Genomic DNA, 23,362 nt, shown 5'->3' on the forward strand with positions numbered 1-23,362 from the left:
GAATGGTTTTGGACCAGGAGAGAAGAGTAATATGGCCGCCGGTGGAAGGTTTGTGACTCTTCCCTGAGCTTTGTTAAGGTTGTGGGGAGGAAGAGGTCCGTCTCTCAGTGCTCGCCTTTCAGCGAAAAAGGCGGTCCGAATACTGATAAGATAAGGAAATTTTCTCAAGGCGTTGTTGAATGGCCGATCGGGGGGCCCAACAACGATCCACGACGCTAACTAGGGTAATATCACAGCGGTCTCTTTTCTCAGGGGACCCGTCTCCTGTCCAGGGACCACTTCGGCGCCGTTATCGCAGGTTCTGCGTCACCAGAGTGACACACAGGCACCCCTCAACCAGCCTCAGATTCGGCGGAAAATTCTGACAATGCAGATGCTGAACAGGTTTTCGCGGGGGGCTACGGGCGTCGTCAACACCTTCAGCACGGCTTTTCCTTCTGTGTAACGGCACTATCACATAGGGCTTGTCCCTTTGGGCTGTTGTGGAGGCCCATGTCAAGCTGTGGTACTCAGTAGACATGAGCCCAGGCATTGCGGATGTGCATTGAGTCATGTAGACACTCTCTTTTAAAATGGTTCATGACAAGCTATGGATACATAGACCGACTGCGTATCGTTGACGAGATGGGGACGACTGTTTCCCCCCAAGCCCCAGCTGCCAGAGGTCCCAGAGAGGGTCGTCGGGTGACTCACAATACTCTGGTACAGTATTCCGTACACTATTTCAGCAGTCTCCTACCTTGTGCCGGTCGATGGCACGCACCTTTTCGTCCTGTGCGAGGGTCCGAGCTTCTTACTTTTTGGGGTTGCGATCTGACGTTTTGGCTAAGCCCCGCCATATCTAGCATGTGCCCCACCACCGAATGCCGGGGGACGTGAATTTCTCTACCCATCCATTGGTCAATGCGACGAAGCGGCCTAAGCAAATGCCGCCAAACGACTCGGAAAAGCCCAAATCGGTGATGGCTCCGATGAGACCGATGAGAAAAGCCTGAATCTGTCATGAGGATCACCCGGCAACCCTTGCTCGGCGTTGACGGCTCATTTAAATTTGTAAACCTACAAGTGCCACGGTGTATCACGACCAGAAAAAAAAAACCCCCGATCATGGTTTATCCGCAAGTAGGCCCCTTCAAAACGTGATTGGTATTCCATTCGCCAACGTATGCCAGCCCAAGCTCATCTCATGTAAGTCGTGTCCCTTTTCTAGCCTTTCATGCTGCTGCGTCTATACTAGTTCTTATCTAGTCTCACCGCCGGGTTTCTCTCAATGAAATTCAGATCCACCTTGTGTCCGAGCAGCTCGCGAATGTTGGAAATGCCATACTTGATCATGGTCGGTCTCTCCAAGCTCAAACCCCAACCGTACACTCTCATGTCCTTGGGCAACCCCATTGCCTCGAGCATCTCCGGTCTGAACATTCCACTGTTACCGATCTCGACGAGCTTGTTGAGGCCCTTGTGGAAACTGAAGATTTCCATACTCGGTTCCGTGTACGGGTTGTATGCCGGCTTGAACTTGATGTCCGTGATGCCCATCTTGTTGAAGAAGATCTCCATGAACTCCATCAGACCACCGAGTGTCAGACCATAGTCCGCAATAACACCCTCAACCTGATGGAACTCCGCCAAATGCGTGGCGTCGACACTCTCGTTACGGAACACTCTATCAATGGAGAAGTACCGTGCCGGGGGAGGTCTGCCGTCCGGTCCCTTCCTGGCAGCCAGTTGGTGAAGCACCGCCGTGGAAATAGCTGTCGTATGTGTGCGGAGAACCAGTCTCAAGGACTCGTCTGCGGCCCAGGGGTAGCGGTAGCCGATCGATCCAAACTTGCCGTCCTGGTGGACCTGCTTGACGTTCTCCCAGTATGTCTCGTAGTCCTTCTTGTCATCCTCCGACTCCGGGCCAGGCTTGGCTGCCACCTTGGGATCTGAGATGTAGAAAGTGTCCTGAAGGTCTCTGGCGGGGTGTTGTTGGGGGACAAACAAAGCGTCAAAGTTCCAGAAGCCAGACTCAACGAACTTGCTGGTGGGCATCTCTTCGAAACCCATCTCAAAGAAGATTTGACGGAACTCGTGGCGAACCTTGTTGAGGGGGTGCAGCGCGCCGGCGTTTTGGTCGGCTCCAAGAGCCTTGAAGTTGTACGGCTTGAAGTTGGCTGTCTTCCATGACCCAGACGTGATCATGTCGGCCGTCAGGTCCGTCTCCTCCTTCTTGATTTCCAGAGCGAACTCGGATCCCTTCTGAATCTTGAAGGTAATGACCTTCTGAGTCTTGACAAGCTTCCGCTTCTTCAGATCACTGATAACCTTGGCGTCGTGGGTGCGCGTCTCCAGGATCTGCTTAAGCTGAGCTTGGGTAACGTCTTGGATTGATTCGGCCTGCGGACACTAAGTTTAGCTTCTGTCCAAGTAGTGCTTGTATCATTTGCACTTACAGTCGCGACAAGCTTGCCGTCGCTGCCCTTCTTAATCCACTTCTCCTTGAAAGCCTTGCCTTGGCCCAGCTTCGTTACGTTTTTGTCACCCACAGCAGCTTCGAGCTCCTGAATTGTCAACCCCTCCAGGGCTTTGTGGACCGCCTCAAAGACGCGAGCTTCGTGGCTGCCATGCTCCGCAATTTGCTTTCCCTCTGCCTCTAGAACAGCTTCCTCTCGCTCAATTGACTCGTAAACCACCATGGAACGGCTGGCAAGTCGGTCCAGCGCGGCCTTGAGATCGGCGAATTGGAACTCCGGGAAATCTTCGGCGGACAGGATGGGATCCTTCTTTGACAGTGCAAGAAGAATCTGGGACGTGAGGTCCCCAGAGGGACCGGTACTTGTCGTCGCCATGATTTCGTGTGCTGGTGTCTGAAGTTGTGACTTGCACGCAGGTTGTCAATGTTCGGAGCGTTGAGTCAGAGGGGCATTCGGGCGGGAACTCATGGCAGAAATTTGGCCGCGACGGTCTAATCGGAGGGGAGTGTGGACCCTGTGCGGGATAGGAAGGAGGGGTCCTCGCATCAAAGATTATCCTTCTCCTATAACGGATGGGCCCCGGGCGGGAGCGCGCTGACGGGAGGAGTTGGGTGCCAGTGCCCGCACTCGATGGTCGTCGGAAGTTGGAACAGCCAGAGCGTCCGTGCAGCATTCCCCCATTCTTTGGTAGCTTGCCAAAGCAGTGGCGTCACTCTCGGTATCCCTGTAGCTGGGTTCGGCCGTCTTTTACCCACACGTATTCGCGTCAAGTTCCAACGGTCGGGAACATCTCTACATATGCTTCCATCTTGATCGCCGACCTCTCCTATTTGAACTTACATTCTCCCAACTTGTTGGAGTATGTGAAGCGCTGTCCGTCGCTACGCTGCAGGAATCCTTGCCGACACCAATGAGGCCAACGAGCTATGGTCGATGATGCCGCGCCAGATACCCTGCCAGGCCGATCGATCCCTCTCGGGAATGACCAAGAGGATGGCAGAGGGGATCCAGAGCTGTCGCAGCGAGCAGAAAACTCGGGTGCTCAAAGCTCCAGGAGAAGGCGACGACGGAAACACCGAAAAATCAATCCGGGCCTTGCAAGGAAGTTCGATCTTATAACCCAGCTACTGCGGAATCTTGATGCCTTGGTGTATGCAGAACTATGCACATTATACTACATGGAGTATGTTATTATTCTCGCGTTTTGGATTGTAAAGTTTGCTCACGGTTTATCTAGATGTTCCATATTCCGCTTTGCGATCCGCGTCTACGGTCAACACCATTGGCTTACACCGAAGCCCGACGACTACCCCTTAACTATGGAGGCAGCTCGGTCGCAGGTTATATCGGTGTTTGTTCCAAACCTCCTGTGCATTCTTCTGCATATATTCACATCGCTGCCGACAGCCGGCGAAGCCGCACGCGGATATCTTCACGGGGGCGTGATTGTCGACTTCATTGGCCAAAAGCCACCCACCTCAAGGCTTACCTTTTTGGCGCTCGATCTTGTTGTACTAGCTGTCCAGTGTTTAATGTTAGCCGTTCATTCTGAGCGAGAGAAACTGCGACCTATCGTACGGCCTCTCTTATTTCGCTTGCCTCAGGCAGTAGAAGAGCCCAATGCGACGACATCCGCCCAAGATCACGATGCTGAGGAACGAGGGGTAATGAGGGATGCCCCAGGATTGGGGATGGAAAATGCCGATAGCGTAGAACTCCAACCTCTACGACCTAATGGTGACGCCGAACATGTCCCCAATTCTGAGAGGAGTCGACCTCCGCGGCGACGCTCATCTCTTCACGCAGTGAACGGGATGCATCTGTTCGACGTTCTAAGTTCGGGCAATGGCATACTTGGGGAGTTTCACATCTCTCATACTATCAGGCACGCTACAACGGATTATTGGGGGGCGGCAGGCCATTCACTTCAAACGCTGGGATACACGGCTACATTGACGAGGCTTTCCGCGATGAGGAGGATGCCTCAGTTAGAACGCAATCAGAGGAACCCGAGGTAGTGCAAATCGTATCATGATATCCAATGGCGACTGATCTTTTAATGGTGCCGTCGCACTCTGGTATCTTAAGCAATTTTGCGGCCAACATTACCAACACCGCTTCCCTTCACCGAAACAAGTATATCGTCCGAGTCGTCTTCAGCGACATCCCTCAAACCCCAGCTGCTTGCGCCAAACGTCCGCAGGTCCCGCGCAAGTCCCACCATTTCCTCCGTACCGATAACGTCCCTTCCTATTCTCAACCTTCCCACATCTTCGGATCCCATCGCCATCAAAGTCATTACTGTGCTGGCCGAAGTTTTGCTGACACAACCTCCCTGCGCGATAGTCTCCAGCAGCTGGTAGGCACAGTTCTTGCCAATGTCTTCGGGAACAACTCCGCCTACCGGTGGAGCAACTACATCCGCCGAGTAAAGAACACCGACAGAACTGGACTCAGCGACCAAACTCAGACCAAAGCCGATACCTGTCCGCGTCTTTGACTTGTCGGCCATCGTGACTAGTGGCGCCGTGTCATACTGCGCTGCAATATGTATGTCCGAGACCAGAGCATTCAACACCTCTCTTGCCGAGTGAATCATTCTGCTGTTGTTGGACGCTGAAACTCCAGTGCAGTATGCGACTCCCCGTATCCTCCTTATCTTGCCAGGGTTGCGGTTCAGATGCAACGTCTTCGGAAGTCGGACCTGGCTTGCGAATTGAAGCTCCACAACTCCACCACCTCCCCTACCACCCTTTCCGGGACAGGATCGCGATAGCACTCTCAATTCGATTCGCGCTGGCGGGATTCCAAATAGGCCAAAAAGAGGCAGTATGGCAGTGCGGAAGGAGTCGACAGAGATGTCACCAGTCTCTGTCGCAGATGTAATGACACCTGGGCCAGCGAACCGGATGTTGACGTGAGCTTTTGAGAAGGGCGCGAGGAGGCAGATCGGAAGGAGGAAGTATGTGACACCGCGGGTGTTGTTCGCGGGCAAGCTGTGCTCGATGATGTCGCCATCGGATGCACCAAATCCGGGCATAGATCCAGTGATCAGGCCGGGATGGTACGTAATCGTCGTACCAGTGTACGAGATTTGCATAGAGCTTCCATTGGTGACGGCTTCCAGAAGACGGAGGAACGAGATCTCATGGGGGCCGAGACCAGGGTGTGTCGGAGAAGAACTTCGAATCTTAGAGATGTGTACAGGTCGACCGGTAAGTGTGGAGAGAATCAATCGCTGCGTGAAGGATCGGTGTCCTGTGAACCGCAGGTACTCAGGAGGGGAAGCCATTGTGCCGACGTTTCGCGGTATTCCCAATGCTCGAGACCGAAAAAGTAAAGACGAAGGTGGGATCTGGGAAAATTATCTTTTTCTGCCTCGGTGTGGCGGCCGGTGTAATCTAAAGTGGCAGGCGGTAAGTAGTTTTGGCGGGCTAGTGATAAGATAAGGCGCTTCGTGACGCGCATCTGGGTTCAGGGTCCATCAAAAAATCTGACCCGTTTGTCCATCTTGAGCTTTGTTGCGCCCGAAGCCACATCTACTCATTCTTCTATATGTTCGCCAACTACGTCTTTCCTTATGTCTCATAGAACTCTATTTCGTGACATAGCATGTCGAAACACATTCGTTTGCCAGTCTTGTCGGTCGACTTTGGGGTCCCCAACTCCGCAGCCATGGATTGTCCGACATAGCTCCCGTGTGGCCCAGCTGGGAGCTCGCCCTCGATCGGGTGCTCAGAACACCCAACACGGAACACAATCTTCTCGAACCGAATCCGAACCGAATAAAGCCGCGGCTGCACTCCTCAGGGAACTGACGCAGAAGCGAAATGGCGAGCCGATACTGAAATTCTTCGAGAAGAGTCATTCGGGAAAGGTCCAGCAGCTCCAGGGCGAAGATGCATTTACCGATTCCGTAGGCGGAGTGGGCGAAATAGAGGAGGATTTAAAGATGGATCTCGCGTCTGACATGAGACATATGCTTTCACGATTGAAAGATGAGGGGGGGCTGGAGGCCTTTGGGATAAACGACGTCGAATCTATCGCAAAAGACTTTGAAAGCAAGCTTGGGGGTGCCAGCAATCCCGAAGAGATGATGGAGAAGTTGGACGCATATATTAAGGACCTGGAAGGTCAACTCGAAGCTGCAGGGTTCGACGTGAGCGACTTTGACGACTCAGATCCGGTCGCGACAATGGGTGTCATCGAAGAGACCGCTCGAGAGGAACCGTCGAAGCGAAGGAAGAGCCCTCCAATCCCACAGATTCCAGAACATATATGGAGCTTCAATCAACGAAAGCGCATCACTCGACTGAACGCCCTACTTTCACGAACAACCAAGGAGATACGAAGAGGGGAGGAGGTCACTGCAAAGACGGTTCAGGCGATCTGGAAGACCTACGGCGCAGCGCGGCAGTCCCTAGCAAAGGCATGGGCTACTGTTCCCCACGATGTATGGAATTTGCTGTGGCAGGTTCTATCACTGGACGAGGCGCATAATCCTAGCCGACTTACTTATCTGTCATTGTTGGCAAGAGATATGAGCGAGGCCAGAGTTGCCTTGAGCCCATCTCAACAGCTGGTAACAATGGAAGCCATGTTTGTGGATGGATGGGAGACAAAAGCCATCGAAAGCTGGAAACGTTGCATAGCGACTCTCGGCGATACCGGTGCCGAGACTTTTCAAGAATTCTGGGAACTTGGAGTGCGCATGTTCTGCCAAACAGGGGATCTGATCCAAGCCGAGCGCGCAGTCAACAAGTTGTTGGAACGCCAGTTAGACCCACGCATTTTGATGCCATACATCAGGAGCTGCGCCTTGAATTCCGTAGAGGATACGAGAACAAAGGCCTGGGACGCTTACCGACGGATGAGAGACCTCCTCGGTACTTCCATGGGCCTCGAGGATTACGACCAGGTGATATCTTTTTTCCTGGCGACCAACCAGACGGAACGTGCCTTGCACGCTTTTGTCGACATGATGAGCTCGGGAACAGTGGAATTGAAAGGACAAGAACACCTCCCATCGCAAATAGGTAATAAGTTCTTCTTCGGCAAGTGGCTAAAGCGGCTCATTGGTGCCGGAGACCTCGATGGAGCGCACAGTGTCTTCAACTTCATGCGATCCAAGGGCATCGAAGCAGCCAGCATCCAAGTCAACGGACTTATTGGCGCATGGCAAAGGTCAGGTGGCGCAGACGATCTGAAAAAGGCGGACGACCTAGCATGGGACATGATCAATGCTCGTATTGATTTCGTCCGGAATCGGCAGCGGCTGTCCTCAATGGAGGGACCAATTCGCATCGTTGAGGTCAGCGGGAACTCCAAGCTAGGTGCCATGCCAAAGGCGACACTCGAGACATTCTCTCTGCTCGCCGAGAACTATCGTCTGCGACGACTGCAGGACGAGATGCTTAAGTTATGGGACGCCTTCAGGGAAGCAGAGATCAGTCCGGACGCTTTCATGATGAACCAATTGCTGGAGTCGTACTCCCAATTCGGCAATATACTTGAGGCAAGAGAACTGTATCGAACGCTCGTCTACGAGCGCCAAGTCAAGCCGGACCCATACACATTCATGGCATTGTGGAAGATGCTAGGAGTGAACAGGCTGCACATCGTTGCAGGTGAGGAGCTTGTCGACGAAGTGAAACTCACGCGGGAGACTTTTGCAGAAATGGTCCGTTTCTCGTCTGTCTTCGAAGCCGACGGTCTTGACGGCCAGCTAGCAAGAAAGATTCTGCATACGCTTCGCCGGCTTAAAGACAACTTGGGCATTGTCACCGCTCTGCAAGCCTTCAAAACGGTCTTCAAGTTCACGCCTCCGGAAGTGCTAGCCCTCGAAATGCTGCTGGGAACCACCAGCCTCGCTTGGGAGACAGCCTCTGCGAGACAGAAGCTCCGCTTGATGAAGCGCAAGATTGACGCACACGTCGAGAATCGGCAGAGACTGCTCGGCCGGTCTACGACTCTCGACGAGATGACGCCGCAGCAACGGGGCGAGGAGCTCTCGCATTATTTGCAGACAGTCTATGTGCAAGAATTTGGAGCTGTCCCTGAAGGTCAGCTTGCTCAGGTGGCCAGGGACATGGGCGTGTACGATATTTTGACAGATAAAAGGGCCTAGAGGCTGCAAATCCTCTCTGTAACACATATATGTAGACATTGTACATTACTAATGACACCCTTCATGACAACAGACTTTTCAATCTTCTCGTGAATAAGAGGTAACTCTTCTCCGACGCCACCAATGGAATGTGGTAGCCGCCCTCTAATCGTGATCTTCCTCGTTGACTCCAGGACATCCCTCCATCTCCTCGTCTGGATACGTAAACTTACACCAGAAGCAATACTGATGTTCTCTTCTCAGATACTCCACCAGGCGCCGTAGCTTCTCCTCATCCTCCAGCTCGTTAAACTCGTCAAGTTCGGGATCTTCCTCGTCCAGGTCCTCCGCCGTGACGTAGACCGTTTGTTTCTTCCCAAGCGCCGTTCGATCATCGTCGTCCTCCTGCTCATCCTCGTACGTCGGCAGCCGTGACAGGCTTTGCTCCAAATCATACCTCATTCTCCGATCCCTCTCCTTCTCCTCGCGATGCTTGATCAGTCCCCGCCATAGAATATTGATAGATTTGAGAGGTCTCGACACGGCTCCTGTCGATGGCTTCTTCTTCGTCGCTTTTGTGTCATCATCCAACTTCGCCTCGTCTCTTCCAGTGAGCTGCGCGCCACTTTCGGCATCCTTCTCCTCCGCCATCCTCTCCGCAACCCTCTGCGCCGCAAATACCTGCGCCTGCACTCTTGCCGCTTCCCTTTCCTGACGGATCCGGTCCCGATACTCCAGTGGATCGATTTTCACCCGCTTGCCCTCCCTTACCTCCTCCTCAATCCTCTCTGCCGCTTCCCTCATCTTGCGCTTCCTCTCGCTTTCCATCCCGATACCGCCCCGATCCTCCTTAATCTCGACGGCTATCGGCTCCGTTCGAGCCGACGGATCACTGCCGCCGTCCGCGGTCTTAGCGCCTAGCGCGCCGCCCTTGAACCCCATCTTGGCCATCATCGCAAGACCTTTGCTCTTCTTGGCCGCCGCGTCATCAAGGAGGGACCGCGAGAGCGCTTTCTCACGCGTCGCTGCTTCCTCGGCTGCGAGCTCTTCTTTTGATTTGACGCGCCCGCGAATCTCACCCTCGCGTCTAAGGCGCTGGCGGCGCTGGAGGGAGGTTTCAGGCTGCGATGTGGAGGTGGTGGCAGGCTCGTCAAATGTCATGTTCATGTAGTCATCCTCCTCATCGGAGGCTGCTGGCTGGTTGGACTCCATGACCGGGAGGAGCTATTTGAGTATGGCACTTGCGGAGAGAGTTGAGTGTTTTGTGTGACGCCAAAGTAGATGCAGACAATTTTGTGTAAGCGTACTGCAGTTAACGTCGTGTGAAATGCTGAGGCCCGTGCTGGCTTGCTCAAGCCCCTCGTAAGTTAAGTAATAGAAGATCAGAGCTGTAAGGCCGCGATGTTACCTAGAAGAAGACAATTGATTATATCAACTGGCGGCACGGGAAGTTGTCCGAGCAGTGAATAACAGAGATCGAAAGAACTTCTTTGTACCTGAGGTTTTGTGTCTGGGTGCCAGTGTGGAACCGACGTCAGCTGTCAGGCACACTGAATGGTGGGAACACGCCGAATTTACACTGTATGAGTTGAGGATATTCATCCCCAATAACTATAGTTGCGCTCGAAAATAAGCAGGTTTCGAAGAGATAATATCCTGATGATTCACTTGGGCTTCTTTGGTAATCAGATTCAATTGCTTTGGAACGACTTGGATTGACGAGCCACGAACGGTTCCCAACCCATCCACCTATGAACTGGTATTGAACACAAAAGAGAATTAATATGCCGAAAAGCACCAACAAACTTTTTGATACCGCAACAAAATGACCGATGCGCCGGGTTGTCTACCGATGCCTGGCTCTCTTTCTGCCGTCCTTCTCTCGCTCGTAAGCGTTCGCCTCTCTGCCCTCCTCGTTCTGGATCTCCGCCACGAGCCTCTTGTACTTTTTCTCGTACGCCTCGTCCTTCGCCTTCTTCACACGTAGGTTCTCCCGGGCCATGAACTGGGCATCCTTCCTCAGCTCTCTCATGGCGCCCTTGCGCTCCTTCTTGTGCTCCTTCTTCAGCTTGGCCATCTCTGCCCGCTCGCGATCCGGGTCGTAGTGCTTGTTCGGGTCGTACGAATCCTCGAACTTGGGGATGTACGTCTTGATGGCTAGTGGCTTGTGGTGGTGCAGCTCGAGAGGTCGTCGCGAGAGCTGTGCGATCTTCAGCATACGCTCGAACTTGGCCTTGGACTTGTCAAGCTGTTCGCCCAAAGCCTCGGGCAGCTTGGGGCGGTTCGCCTTGCTGTTCAGATGCACAATGATATCAAGTGCGGGCTGGAAGGTCTCCTGGAACGACGACTTTCCAGTCCAAGTATCAGCGGCAGCGCCGAGCAATTGGGTTGTTGTACCCAACAAGGCGGCCTTCTTGGATTCGGCTTCGGCACCGGTCACTTCTGTGTTGGCACAGTCGGCGGGCGACAGCTGTCGAAGCTCTGTCTTCCGCGCGTTCGTAATACGGACGCCAGCTGCGGGCTCATGGATAGGGAAACTGCCCGATACCGACGAAACTGCCGAAGGAGCAACGGCGCAGAGGGTGTTGAGACAGAAGCTCATTACCTCGGGAACATAACGCTTCGAAAATTGCTGATACTGAACCGCCAATGTCGACAGGAAGACACCGACGGCGTAGTCACTCAGCGTCTGCGGGATCTTGCCACCGAGGTAACGGCCGATGGTGAGCATTGCAGGGGTTGCGACTTGATGGAAGTGATCCGAAGTAGGGAATGTCGATCCAATAGCAGTCAGCAGCGCCAGATCTCCCACATGTACAGCAAGGGGCCTTTCCTGGTTAATCTCCTCCAGGTGGGACCGGTACTGGTTGGCGATTTCAACTGGGAACATCTTGGCAAGAGAGTGAATGTGTCGAATCAGACTCTCAAGCACCTGGAAGGAAGGACTATCATCGGTTCGCGGGCCATGGGCGACCATGTCCACGAGTGCCTGAGCAAACTTTCCAAGCTTTTCCTTGTTCCTGCTGTCCAGCTTCGGATGGTACAGAGCTCGAATGCGCTGGACGATCGTAGGCAGCTTTTCGCTGGGGTATTTTTGCGCCAGCGCCACCAGCTCCTCGTAGCTTTGCGGACATGGGAATGTGAATGGCAACTCAGAGCTGTCAACGTCTGCGTCACCTTTCCCGCCGGCGTTTGCGAACAGAGAGCTCTTTGTTTCCTCCTCGTTGAGGAGTCCTTTGGTGAACTCATCATCTTCAGAATCATCGCCTTCGCCCTCTCCTTCCTCGTCTGACTCCTCGTCTTCGCTCTCAATAGGTTCCAGGTCCGAGCCGCTAGCAATCAAGTCATCCTCAATGATGAAGTCATCTTCATCATCGAAGCCAAGCTCGGTTGCAGTCGGGCGGGTCTTGATACCTCTCCCGAGACCGAAGTCTTCGTCGTCTTCTTCGGGATTAATGAATTGAAAAGCGGGCTCGTCGGCGGGTTGGTCCTCCATCTCCTCGTCTTCATCCTCGTCATCCGAGACAGACTCGCCTCGCATTCTCTTCAGTCGCTTTTCCTCAAGCTCCTTCAACCTCTTCGATTCCTCCGCTGCCAACTCTTCATCGGTTTTGGTGCGCTCGGTAGGCGCAGCTCGGCGATCCTGGACGAGCCTCTTGAGGCGCAAGTCAAAGTCCTTGTCGAATGTAGCCTTGTCGACTCCAGCAATCAGTCGACCAGTCTCTTCCTTCTTTCCAGAATCGGATCTCCCGTGAGAGAGTAGGAGAGCGTGTAGATTCGGCAGCTCCTTATCCAATTGCATTCGCAGATCCTCGTCTTCATCTTTCGCAATCTGGCGTTCGTATTTGTACATCTTCGACTTCGCCATGACCTCCTCCATAACCTCCTTCTTCGTCTTTTTCCTCTCTGGCTGATCCGCGTCCGCCTCGTCGTCATCGGCCAATCCAGCGTTGCGAAGGCGCTTGAGCCTCTTCTTTTCGGACAAAGAAGAATCACTCTCGTCGCCGTCGCCGAGATCGTCTTCGTCAAAGTCGTCTGCGAGTTCCGTGTGGTGTTCGAAGTTAAGGGTCTGACCATCGTGGGTCAACTCGCCGAGCGGTTCGGTCTCCTCGAGATCGAAAAGAGATGTCTTTTTGTGCGTCCTCTGCTTCTCGCGGGCGAAACGCTCGAGCATCTTTTCCTCCTCAGCCAGTGACGGATCGTTCTCACCGAATCGACGATCGAGAATTCCGCCAACTTTATTGCGCTTTTGCATCTCGACGAGCAAAGTCTCTCGGCGCTGTCGGGTTCGTTAGTTTCGCCTAAATGACAGGAGAAGCTGTGCAATCATACCCTCTGCTCGCCCAGAGACTTGGCTTCGGTGGGACGGCCATGGATGCCCTTCGCCGCGGCCCCAGTCTGAGGCCTGTTGGTTGTTACCTCGAACTTGGGCCCTCTGGGATTGTGCTTCAGGTCGAAGGGGTTGAATTGTTCTCTGATCTGTCCCAAGGCCGCACTTTTTTGTAGTCGCTTGTCGCCCTTGGCCTTTTCGTCCTGCGCGAATTGACGCTTCTGCTTCTTGGACTTCTGGGGCCCAACAATTCCTTGCTCCCTCAGGGAGGCTTTAAGTCGTTTGAGCTGTGAGCCGGCCATTGTGTCGAGCGTACCCAGGAATTGGTGTTGTGGTCGCTGCTAACGAAGGCAGGTAGGCGCTGGCCGCCCAAAATTTTTGAGAGGGACCAATTGCTTATCTTATCTCAATGGTGGGGATGATATGGGCGGTGTCGCGCGGCAGAATCGTTATAGGTGATGGCTTAAGCTCCGTGATTGTCGGTCATTGCGGCCTACCTAGCTACCACACCTTATTCGACTTCTAGTCCAGTTTCGATCCCCGAAACCCAATAAATGATCATGCTTCAGCATTCTTCACTCCATTCATAGGAAACATGACTTTCGTGTCATTCCTTCGCGATGAGCGCGTCATCCTTGTGGGCATCGGCGCAGCTACGTTCGGCCTGGTCACTATGATGACCCAGATGCTGACGTACATCCGCGACGACAACGAGGTGAAGGTATCACCGCCGAAAACACAGTACATCACTCAAGAAACAGAGGATGCGCTTGGTCTCGACACTCTTGATAAGCTTCTCTGCCACCCGAACTTCTCCATTCGGGACGTCGCCATCAAGATCCTATGCGACCGTGCAGTGAACGATGCCGACACCGTTCGATATTTGCTTTACGGCATCACCCGCCCCGACTATAACACTCGCATGCAGAGTCTTCGTGCACTGGCAACGTTGACGGGGCAGACCAATGGTGGGCTAAGTCATCTCACTGATGGGGCGGAAGAGCTGACTGACTTCTAGATTTCGCAGAGGGTCTCTCGAAACTGCATACATGGAGAGCCTACACGGCGCTCGTCAGATCCCTCGAGTTGAGTTTAGGCGACGTGGAACAGACAAAACTCAACGACAAGTACTGGGACGAGTACTACCTACGCGATATGGCCGAGCGGTTCTGTCTTATGTTTGTTCTTGAGCTCATTACCAAATACGGCGCGGATATGTTGGTTAAGGCCAAGTTCGTGGAGAAGTGGTTGGCTAAGCAGTATTGGGGAGACGACGATGCCGAGAGGCAGGAAAACTTCATCTACTACATGGAGCACAAAAACAACCGCATCGTCGACATCGTAACAAGAATCGCACATACCACGCAGGGGGCAAAGCTGATACTCGCTTGCAACTTGGCTGCCAAGACCAACTTCAATTTGAACCCAGATACCAACCTTGCCGGTTTTACCATTGCGTTGCAGTCCACTCTATCTAATGCGGAGGTCGCAGACGAAGGACAGCAGACGGTAGAGCAAGTGCCTAGGACAAGAGAGCACTCAGCCGAGGAACAGCGTCTTAGGCGCCAACACCGCGAGGCGATGGTTTTCAACGACGGCACACGTCCCATTGGAAGAGAAGACATAATCGAAAGAAGTCACGATTCGCCAAGCTGAACAACACCGGACAGCCACGAGAAGGATTAAGCGGCAGAATACGGTCAATATCTGTCAAACAGGCCATCTTGTACAAACTCTTCCGTGTTGAGGAGTGAATCAGCAGCCTTCAAGTTGCCTACATAGGAATCGCATAGAGGCACTGCCATGACTGGGTGGACACCCCTTCCACTTCAGAACGGTCTGGTGCGAAGAACAGCAGGGAATACCCCACGTCCAGATATGCATCGAAATGGGGCACCCTGGTGCCGGCATACTGCGGTGGATTTGAAGCACGCGTGAAGACGCGGCATGTGCCGAACTTTCGCGGTTTGGAGCCTCGGGAGGTCATCGCAAGTCAAGCTTGTGTCCCTGCTAATTGCTTGGCCACGACGCGGCTCGAAACTCAGCAGGCAATCGTCATTTATAAAGTTACGACGGCGTGTGAAGAAAAGCAAACTACATTACTTCATGGGCTGCCATGGTCCCTGCTTGGTGACAGATCGGCTGCAGACCGAGAAGGTGGACAATGCATCGATCGAGCTACGGTTCTGACGGGTGAGAGGTCAAAGTGGCAGATTGCCGAGTATACAATCGTCTAATGACGAGCTACCACCCAGCAACGGGCTGGAAATTAGCGCCATGATGCACCGTGGCACCGGTCAGGTCGGGCGGTCTCCCCCGCTGGTGCTGGAAGCTTTGACGCTAGACCCCAGGACCCTCTTGCCTCTTTCCGTCGGCTTTTATCCGTTCTAGGCCACCCACGCGGTCCTGGTACGCCTAGTCCGGCTTGCTGGGTCTTTGAGCTTGTGGAGCGGCATTCGATGGAAACGCCAGAGAGACGGACGGATCACGGATGATGTGCTCTGGCGAAACGCTGGAAGAAGCCTGGAACAGGTTCGTCACGGGCCGGAGAGGTGAACGGCTTGTTTACTGTCTCTGACATGCACGAGGTATTGTCACGGACAAATTGACGACGCGACGGTTTGGTAGCACGTACATGCTGAAATCAGCAGCAGACATTTGTCACATCTTAATCTTATACCCCTAGTGCGACGCTGCCTTCTTGGCTGTCCAGTTCTGATTCACATCACGTACATAGCAGCCGCGTGACGGCTTGCAGGGGACCCCTCTCTTTTTGGCTCTTCTGGCACAGACGGCGGCAGTATTTTTGGATCCCTCGAGTCGGTTGAGAGGAATGCTCGCGGGATGTCGGAAAGCGGGAGCAACTTCTCTGCGATGAGGTAGCATTGGTTGTGGCCTGGACACTAAATTGGAGAGGCGCAGACAGCTGACTGGACGCAAGACAAAAGAGGCAAGCTGTAAGATTACTTGTCAATGTTTTACTATGACTGGATACTCCCTAATTAACCCGATGCTACACCTGTTTATGTTGAATAATTGCTTTCCAGTCCCGTGTGAACCCTTTCCGAGGCGCAAGAATGAAGGAAGGGTGGGTAGATTTCTGTCCTTCCGACAAAGGTAGGCAATCCATCGTGTGGACATATGAGGAGAGGGAGAGAGACAGAGGTTCCACTGTCAGACGTTCTATCCCGCCAACCCGCGAACACGTTGCATGCAGGCGGTGAACTCCTCCCCTGGACAGGGCCCTCAGCTCCACTAGATATCTGCATGCAGCGGTATCCGTAGAGAAGCCAACGTTCGGACGATGCAAAGCTACGGCAACGTCATGGCAACCGCGAGGGGATGGACGCAGCGGGGACCACTGAAGATGGCCCCTCTGCCGTATCTGGGGATCTGCGGCTGTGCTACGATGGAGATGACCAAGGAGCGATGCAGACCGTTGCAAGGCGACCTAAGAAAACGGTCCAATTGCAGCCACCAGAAGGTGTACATGTAGCTGCCCAACAACAGTCTTTCCCTTTTGTCGACTTCCTTGCCGCCACAGCTCTTACTGAATCTGGATCCACGTAAACATTGGGAGCTGTTGATGCGTGATACAAAGAGAGAGTTATGGAATGCGACAACGACCCCTTCCAGGTCCAGGTGTCTTCTTCTGCGTCTGTCTCGTCCCACCTCACGCATCTCTCTCACCGGCTTCTCGTCGTTGGCCTCTTTTTTTTTTTTTTTGGCGTGTCTTGCTTGATATTTGTCTTTCCCTGCGTCGACCGCACCCGTTTATTCACCCTCGTTCTGCTCATTCTCTGCCCTTCCCAATCCGACCCAAGAAATACCTCGCGCGGTTCTACATCGGCTCACCCTCCCAAATCCCGCCAGGGTAACGCTACTCAACTGACAAGATCACCAACCCAATTCCCGCTTCCCTTGTCTTCCACCACCCCTGCATATTGCTGGCCTACGGATCCTTACCCAAAAGGCTGAGCCAAAAAGTGGTCACCGTCTGAGAGCCCATCCAGAAAGGCCGTGCATTCAAGGGGAAGGAAGCTCAGAGCGTCACAAAAAGCCCCTCCTCTCGCGGCCTCTTTTTTCCGTCGCATTGGACTTTCTTGTCCTTTATCTTCCTCCTTCCATCGTCATCGCCGTATTGAACCCCCCGTTGTCATTGCTCGGACCATTTGTCTAATTACCCCCTGACCCCGGTCGGCACTGGCCAAGCTGCTCGGAGCTGCCAGATGATCTGTCAAAGGTCATTGAAACCGACTTACAGCGGCTGTCAAAGTCAGAGACAATCGCCCTTTGGGTCAGAGACAAATCAAGGGACCGAGACGATCACACCTCACAGCTCCTTGGTTCTTAGAGTTCTTTGGGCATAGCGCAGCTCTCCTTTCCCGCCTAATTCGACCGAAATTTCTCCTGTCCGCCACGTCTTTGCCTTGCTTTTGGTCCAAAGGTGACAGGCCTTTACCATTCCATCCCGCCGCCAAAGAGGGCCTTCGTCGCGCATCTCATTCGCTGCTCGGCTGTCATTGCTGCTGTGGCACGCAACCTTACCTCACATTGCGCTACGCTGCGGGCGACCAGTGGGGCGTCGAGAAACAACACACCACAACCTGGAACCTGCACCCGCCTAACAAAGGCCAAGGCCAGTAGAGCTGCCGTTCGGCGCTCTCTTTAGTGGTCGCGTTACCGGCCGGGTCCCTGTCCACGAACCGCGGCACCCACTGATTATTGCCTTGCCTTGAACACCCAAAAAACGACTGTTCAACATGTCCGTCACCACAACAACAGCAACCGCTGCATACGCGCCGACCCATAGAACTCTCGCCCACCCGCCACGAACTCTTCGCAAAGCTGCCAGCATCACCAGCAACTTTCCTTCCGCCACAACCGCATCCTCTCCCAGCCTCAACTCGCTTTACAATTCTCATTCGCGCCTCACGCCGTCGCATCACACGCTTCCGCGCAAATCCTCCCTGGCCGCCCTTACTCCCAAATCTCTCGCCTCTATTCCCGATGTAAGCGAGTCCTACGCCTACAATAGTGTGCTAGCCGAGTCACCCGATCGAAAAATGCCACCCGCCACTCCCAGTAAGGCTAGGAATGACTTCTTCGTTGGCGATGTCGTCGAAGTCCCAGGCAACATGCTCGGGACCGTTCGCTTCATCGGTTCCGTCGAGGGAAAGAAGGGCACTTTTGCTGGCGTGGAGTTGCACCCCGAGTTCTCGCAAAGGGGGAAGAATTCCGGTGAGGTAGAAGGGTAAGTCAGCGCCGCCCAGGTGTTTTTTGTCCCTCTTTGAAGAACAACCGATTCTGATTCTATACAGTGTCTCGTATTTCACCACGACTCTTCCCGGCGCCGGTATCTTCCTACCCATGAACAAGGCCATGCGACGAGATGCTCCCCCCGACTCGTCTTCCAGCTTGTTTCCTCATACTCCCACAGGGAATACAATGGGCGGTCTAAAAGTTGGCACGCAGAACTCTACGAACTACACACCCCCGACGCCATCATTGCCAACGTTTAGCAAATCTGTCGGCCCAGGCCGATCTTCCAGTCCTGCGCTGAAGAAGTCCATGAGCAGGCCTTCCGTGCGTCCAGAGTCGCCTGTACGGAAGCTGCAAGTGACACCGGGGCCGAGACCTTCTTTGGCGACGCCTGGCAAAGTGCCCTCCAAATACGGCTCCCCCAGCGTCAACCGGTTTGCTCAAAGCGTGCGTGGGACAGCTGGAGATCCAAGCAAGATGTCAAGGCTGGAGAGAAAACCAAGTGTCGGGCCTCGCAGCGCGTCCGCACTCGGTCAAACATCAATGTTTGACGAGGAACCCGTGCCACCGGCCCCTCTACAGCGAACACAGACGAACGGAAGCATCAACTCCGTCTCTTCGTATAACTCCAAGTTCAGAGTCCCCTCGCGAGCTGGAGCTGGATCGAGAGCTGCATCACGAGCACATAACGACGACGAAGCCGAGCGACTCAGGGCGCAACTGGAGGACCGTGACAGGCAGTTGAGGGATCAGGCATCCACGTTGGCGGAAATGGAGAGCAGCCTTACCGAATTGCAAACTCTTATGGAGAACTCTGATTTATCGGCGCTCAAACGAAACAGCTTTGATGATAAGGATACGGCACAACTTCGGGCGCTGGTCAAAGAAAAGAACGACAAGATCGCGATGCTCACAGCCGAATTCGATGCGCATCGAGCAGACTTCCGAAGCACTATTGATACCTTGGAAATGGCCAGTACCGAGACTGAGCGAGTGTACGAGAAGCGTATAGATGAGCTCATGCTAGAAATCCGGGACCTCGAATCCCGGACTGATGATGTGGACTCTGTTGCCCGTCAGTTGAAGCAGCTCGAGGAGTTGGTTCAGGAACTTGAGGAGGGCCTCGAAGATGCGCGACGTGGCGAAGCCGAAGCCAGAGGAGAGGTCGAGTTTCTTCGGGGCGAAGTCGAGCGCACTCGAACTGAGCTACGCCGTGAACGCGAAAAGGCCTCTGCTGCGATAGACGGGTCTACAGGGCCGCCAAACGGTGACCACGGCTCTGCGTCCAAGGAGCTCGAGCAGAAAGAAGACGAGATCCGGGGACTAAAGGCCATCATTCATTCCCTCAGTCGAGATTCGGTTTCCGATTCAGGAGGCGTCGAGAAGCCTGAGGATCCCTCGGTCCGCGAAAACGTTCTAGCGCGCGAAAGGCTAGAGCGGGAGTTGACGGAGCTTCAAGCCGTCGTCAAGGACAAGAGCCACCGTGAAGAGGAGCTCGAGCGGGAACTGGAGATGCTTCGTAGGGGGAATGCCACGACCCAGCAATCCGGCTCTATGACAAACGGTGGCGCTCAGCGCTCGTCGCTACGCGATTCACGAGACACCGTCATCCTGATGCAGAACAGTGAACCTCTACCTCCCGCGACGACACACAAGCGTGTCCGCACACTGGACACCATGCCGGAGAGCGACGCCTATTCATCAGTCACCGACAATAGTACTCTCTGGTGCGAAATCTGCGAAACTGGCGGCCACGACATCCTCACTTGCACGAACATGTTTGGCTCCGACGGTGCCAAGACCAACGGCGACGCCGGCCACACGAGCAAGGATGCCATGACAGAGAGCCTGAAGCCCATCGCGGACGAGGACAAGCCGGCGCCTTTGTCGCCTATCAAGCCCAAGGCACCGTCAAGCGTCAAGATCTTCCCGAACCCCATGGAGTCAGGACCCGTCGCTGGCAAGGAGAGCGGGGTTGTGGATGACTCGAAGTGGTGTGCTCTTTGCGAGAGAGACGGGCACGAAAGTGTCGACTGCCCATTCGAAGACGCGTTCTAGGCGGATCGACTTTGATTTCGAACCGCAAAGAGTGTTCAGGATTGGACAATAAGCACGGGAAGGCCTAGCCGTTTCGCCCTCCTTGATGCGTCCATTTGTTGAAATACAGTCGAGGCCAAACGGTGCGATGTCCGGTTTTGTGTAGGATTCCTGGGTGGTTAGAGCGATGGAAATTTTTCGTTCGTCACAGCATTTGTAGCGATGATACCACGGTTCGAGGAGAAATATGTTTCTCGGGGTTGGGTTCGCACCTCAAATTCAGCAGTAAGAGGGATGGATGATGGATGACGGATGGCACGAGGCTCTTTGGTTTTCTGATGTTCGTACCAAGGGTCTTCCACAAGGGACTTATAAAAGATTTTAATAGTAGACCTTAGTCAATAACATGAGTCTATCGCAGACGACGACGGGACCTCACATGTGATGAGAGTTTATGTAATACAACGACCTTGGTCTGAGTTTGCAAACGTCACGGACTGGGCTGTATTCAGACGACAGGGGCCTTCCCGTCAACGCTGGGGCTCCCAGCGTTCAATGCCATCTCCAGAGTGTTTGTTCCCCACTGCAAAAAATGGCCCCGTGGCGTTTCACGGTCACTGCGCACGCATACTTAGCTCAGCAGGGCGCAGCCGCAGGGACTGGACAGAGGGCGCGTAAGCAATTGATCTGATGTTTCTTTCCCTTTAAACCAGCTCCCATTGTCTCAAAGTTTGAAGTGAAGGCCTCTTTTCTGTCCCTTTTCAATTAATAGGCGTATCCTCTTTGCTGATTGTCCGTCCGTCAACCGTTTCCGGCGGCGGTTCGAAACCCCAATACAAAGTACACACATACACGCGCTTGCTTACCCGCGCGACCTCCGACGACTCGAACGACCCCCAACGGCAATCCCGCGTTCCCCGAAGCGGATTGCTTGGCCAGCAACCACGGACCTGCGTCAGCTCTGCCCACTTGGTTTGCCCGGAGAGCTAGCTGTCCTGATTCTCCACGGCGCGGATCGCAACCAGAAGACGCAACCACGATTCCGCAACGAGACCGTTTCGCTCTCTCCCTCTTCTCCGCAATATTTCCCAATACTTGCTGTTTTCTTTTACCAATTGCGGGCCGATTCGACAGGTCACAAAGCCAATTGCTTGACCAGACTAGCTCGACGAAACGATTCAAAGGACGCCGGCCAATAGTTTCCCGGGTCAACAACACCAAGCAGCCTAGGTGTGGGAAGCACAAACGTCAGAGGACCCCGCGAAAGCACAAAAAACCAAATACACGCACTCCCCATCGACAGGCCTCCTTGCGCCCAGAGACAAGACAGCTCACCATGGCGCAAATATTCCTCGACGTGCTCTACTCCTTCGGCAACTGCCTGAACTGCTTCCCTGGCTCGCCGACCCTCAAGATCAACAACCGAAGCTTCAAGATCTTGCGTCTTCTCGGTGAGGTAAGCTCTCTCTCTCCCCTCCCTCCCGAAGGATATCTCGTCAGCACTGGGGGAAGCTCAAGGCTAACGGCACGGCTCGTGCGTGGTAACAGGGCGGTTTCTCCTACGTATACCTAGTCCAAGACACCCAGACCTCGGAAGAGCTCGCCCTCAAGAAGATCAGATGCCCCTTTGGCGCGGAGTCGGTCGCCCAGGCCATGAAGGAGGTCGAGGCCTACCGCCTCTTCTCCCGCGCACAGGGAGTGATCCACAGCGTGGACCACGCCATTGCCACGGAGCGCGGCGGCGAGCCGGGCTCCAAGACGGTTTACGTCCTCTTGCCGTATTACCGCAGGGGAAACCTCCAGGATCTGATCAACGCGAACCTCGTCAACCACACGGCGTTCCCCGAGCGCAGGCTCATGCTGCTGTTCCTGGGCATCTGCAAAGCGCTCAAGGAGATGCACCAGTACACCGGCGGCGGCGCCGGCGGGCAGCCTGCGGGGATCGAGCGCATGGAGATGGGCAACGGGGACGAGGAGGACCAGGGCGCCGGCCCGAAGCGGAAGAAGAGCGGGAAGAAGAACAAGGGCGGGAAGCGCGTCGCCAGCATGGCCGCCGCCCAGGGCGCCGACGATGACGACGAGTCGGAGCAGCAGAGGCCGCTCATGGAGGGCGAGACGCCCGGGTCCGGAGACGTCAAGTCCTACGCACACCGGGATATCAAGCCAGGTAAGAACGACATGGAATACCGGAGGGCCATTTACCCCCTTGCTCCCCCCCCCCTCTCCACCGGCTGCTAACCAACACCCACCAGGAAACATCATGATTGACGACTCGGGCTCGAACCCGATCCTCATGGACCTCGGCTCCGTCGCCCCGTCCCCGATCCCGATAACATCGCACTCTCTCGCCATTGCAACCCAAGACACGGCCGCCGAGCACAGCACCATGCCCTACCGCGCCCCGGAGCTCTTCGATGTGCGCACGGGCACCGTCATCGACACCAAAGTCGACATCTGGTCCATGGGCTGCACGCTCTACGCCTGCCTCGTCGGCAAGTCCCCCTTCGAGGCCCGCTCCGACGAGACCGGAGGCTCCCTCAGCATGTGCGTTCTGGGAGGTGATTGGAGGTTCCCCGACGAGGGCATCAAGCGCACGGGAACTAGCGGCGGCATGAAGGGCAAGGCAACCGATTCCGGCTCTTCGGCCGCCGAGGTCAAGATCAGCGATCCTATCCGCGAGGTCGTGAGGAAATGCCTCAAGGTTGAGCCCGCGGAGAGACCAGATATTGACGAGCTCATCGCCATGGTTGAGGGCGTCATTGACGAATTGCCACAAGATGGGTCATTGTGAGTTATGAAGAAGGGGAAATCGGAAACCCACCAGGTGCTTCATTGATGGATGTATTGTATAATGATGTCATATTTCCACTATTCCCAGGAATTTGCAAGGCTTCAAGTCACCACGGCGTTCGGGGGCGGCGTATGTAAGGAAAGGAGGTAGAGAGCCATTCTGTTTTTTATCAAGTGTTTTACATAGGTATAGACACGTCCCGACAGGCGTGGCCTGTTTCTTGCCTCCTGCCACCCATGAGTTATAGAAAAAATACCTCAGCTAGGTGCCATGCATTCTCATTGTCAAAGTTAAAAGTCATCCCATTCAGCTGGAACTACTAGCTCGACGAACTGGGGTTCGTCCGAGGCACATTCGTGGTCAAGACCGCAATCACT

General features: G+C 54.3%; 8 protein-coding genes across 8 annotated transcripts; 4 read left to right on the forward strand and 4 right to left on the reverse strand.

The window, feature by feature from the left end:
* Window positions 1–1,233: 1,233 nt before the first annotated feature.
* EsH8_I_001052 (phenylalanine--tRNA ligase subunit alpha) lies at window positions 1,234–2,834 on the reverse strand (the record flags this gene model as incomplete). Its single annotated transcript, XM_083268465.1, has 2 exons — window positions 1,234–2,382; window positions 2,439–2,834. 2 exons carry the CDS (start codon window positions 2,832–2,834, stop codon window positions 1,234–1,236), a joined length of 1,545 nt encoding a protein of 514 aa, XP_083118903.1.
* A 1,708-nt stretch (window positions 2,835–4,542) lies between these two features.
* Window positions 4,543–5,751, reverse strand: EsH8_I_001053 (rRNA-processing endoribonuclease; the record flags this gene model as incomplete). Its single annotated transcript, XM_083268466.1, has 1 exon — window positions 4,543–5,751. The coding sequence occupies one exon, from the start codon at window positions 5,749–5,751 to the stop codon at window positions 4,543–4,545; it is 1,209 nt and encodes a 402-aa protein (XP_083118904.1).
* A 660-nt stretch (window positions 5,752–6,411) lies between these two features.
* On the forward strand, window positions 6,412–8,586 carry EsH8_I_001054 (uncharacterized protein; the record flags this gene model as incomplete). Its single annotated transcript, XM_083268467.1, has 1 exon — window positions 6,412–8,586. The coding sequence occupies one exon, from the start codon at window positions 6,412–6,414 to the stop codon at window positions 8,584–8,586; it is 2,175 nt and encodes a 724-aa protein (XP_083118905.1).
* Window positions 8,587–8,730: 144 nt separating this feature from the next.
* On the reverse strand, window positions 8,731–9,777 carry EsH8_I_001055 (uncharacterized protein; the record flags this gene model as incomplete). Its single annotated transcript, XM_083268468.1, has 1 exon — window positions 8,731–9,777. The coding sequence occupies one exon, from the start codon at window positions 9,775–9,777 to the stop codon at window positions 8,731–8,733; it is 1,047 nt and encodes a 348-aa protein (XP_083118906.1).
* A 634-nt stretch (window positions 9,778–10,411) lies between these two features.
* EsH8_I_001056 (nucleolar 14 family protein) lies at window positions 10,412–13,197 on the reverse strand (the record flags this gene model as incomplete). Its single annotated transcript, XM_083268469.1, has 2 exons — window positions 10,412–12,844; window positions 12,898–13,197. 2 exons carry the CDS (start codon window positions 13,195–13,197, stop codon window positions 10,412–10,414), a joined length of 2,733 nt encoding a protein of 910 aa, XP_083118907.1.
* Window positions 13,198–13,490: 293 nt separating this feature from the next.
* Window positions 13,491–14,551, forward strand: EsH8_I_001057 (uncharacterized protein; the record flags this gene model as incomplete). Its single annotated transcript, XM_083268470.1, has 2 exons — window positions 13,491–13,863; window positions 13,914–14,551. 2 exons carry the CDS (start codon window positions 13,491–13,493, stop codon window positions 14,549–14,551), a joined length of 1,011 nt encoding a protein of 336 aa, XP_083118908.1.
* Window positions 14,552–17,658: 3,107 nt separating this feature from the next.
* On the forward strand, window positions 17,659–20,215 carry EsH8_I_001058 (uncharacterized protein; the record flags this gene model as incomplete). The annotated part of the gene is made up of 2 exons (XM_083268471.1): window positions 17,659–18,149; window positions 18,217–20,215. The coding sequence occupies 2 exons, from the start codon at window positions 17,659–17,661 to the stop codon at window positions 20,213–20,215; spliced, it is 2,490 nt and encodes an 829-aa protein (XP_083118909.1).
* Window positions 20,216–21,530: 1,315 nt separating this feature from the next.
* Window positions 21,531–22,985, forward strand: EsH8_I_001059 (kinase-like domain-containing protein; the record flags this gene model as incomplete). Its single annotated transcript, XM_083268472.1, has 3 exons — window positions 21,531–21,650; window positions 21,743–22,361; window positions 22,447–22,985. The coding sequence occupies 3 exons, from the start codon at window positions 21,531–21,533 to the stop codon at window positions 22,983–22,985; spliced, it is 1,278 nt and encodes a 425-aa protein (XP_083118910.1).
* Window positions 22,986–23,362: the final 377 nt, after the last annotated feature.

This window comes from Colletotrichum jinshuiense, chromosome 1 (assembly GCF_051148585.1).
Source record: "Colletotrichum jinshuiense chromosome 1, complete sequence".
NCBI classification, from domain to species: Eukaryota; Fungi; Ascomycota; class Sordariomycetes; order Glomerellales; family Glomerellaceae; genus Colletotrichum; species Colletotrichum jinshuiense.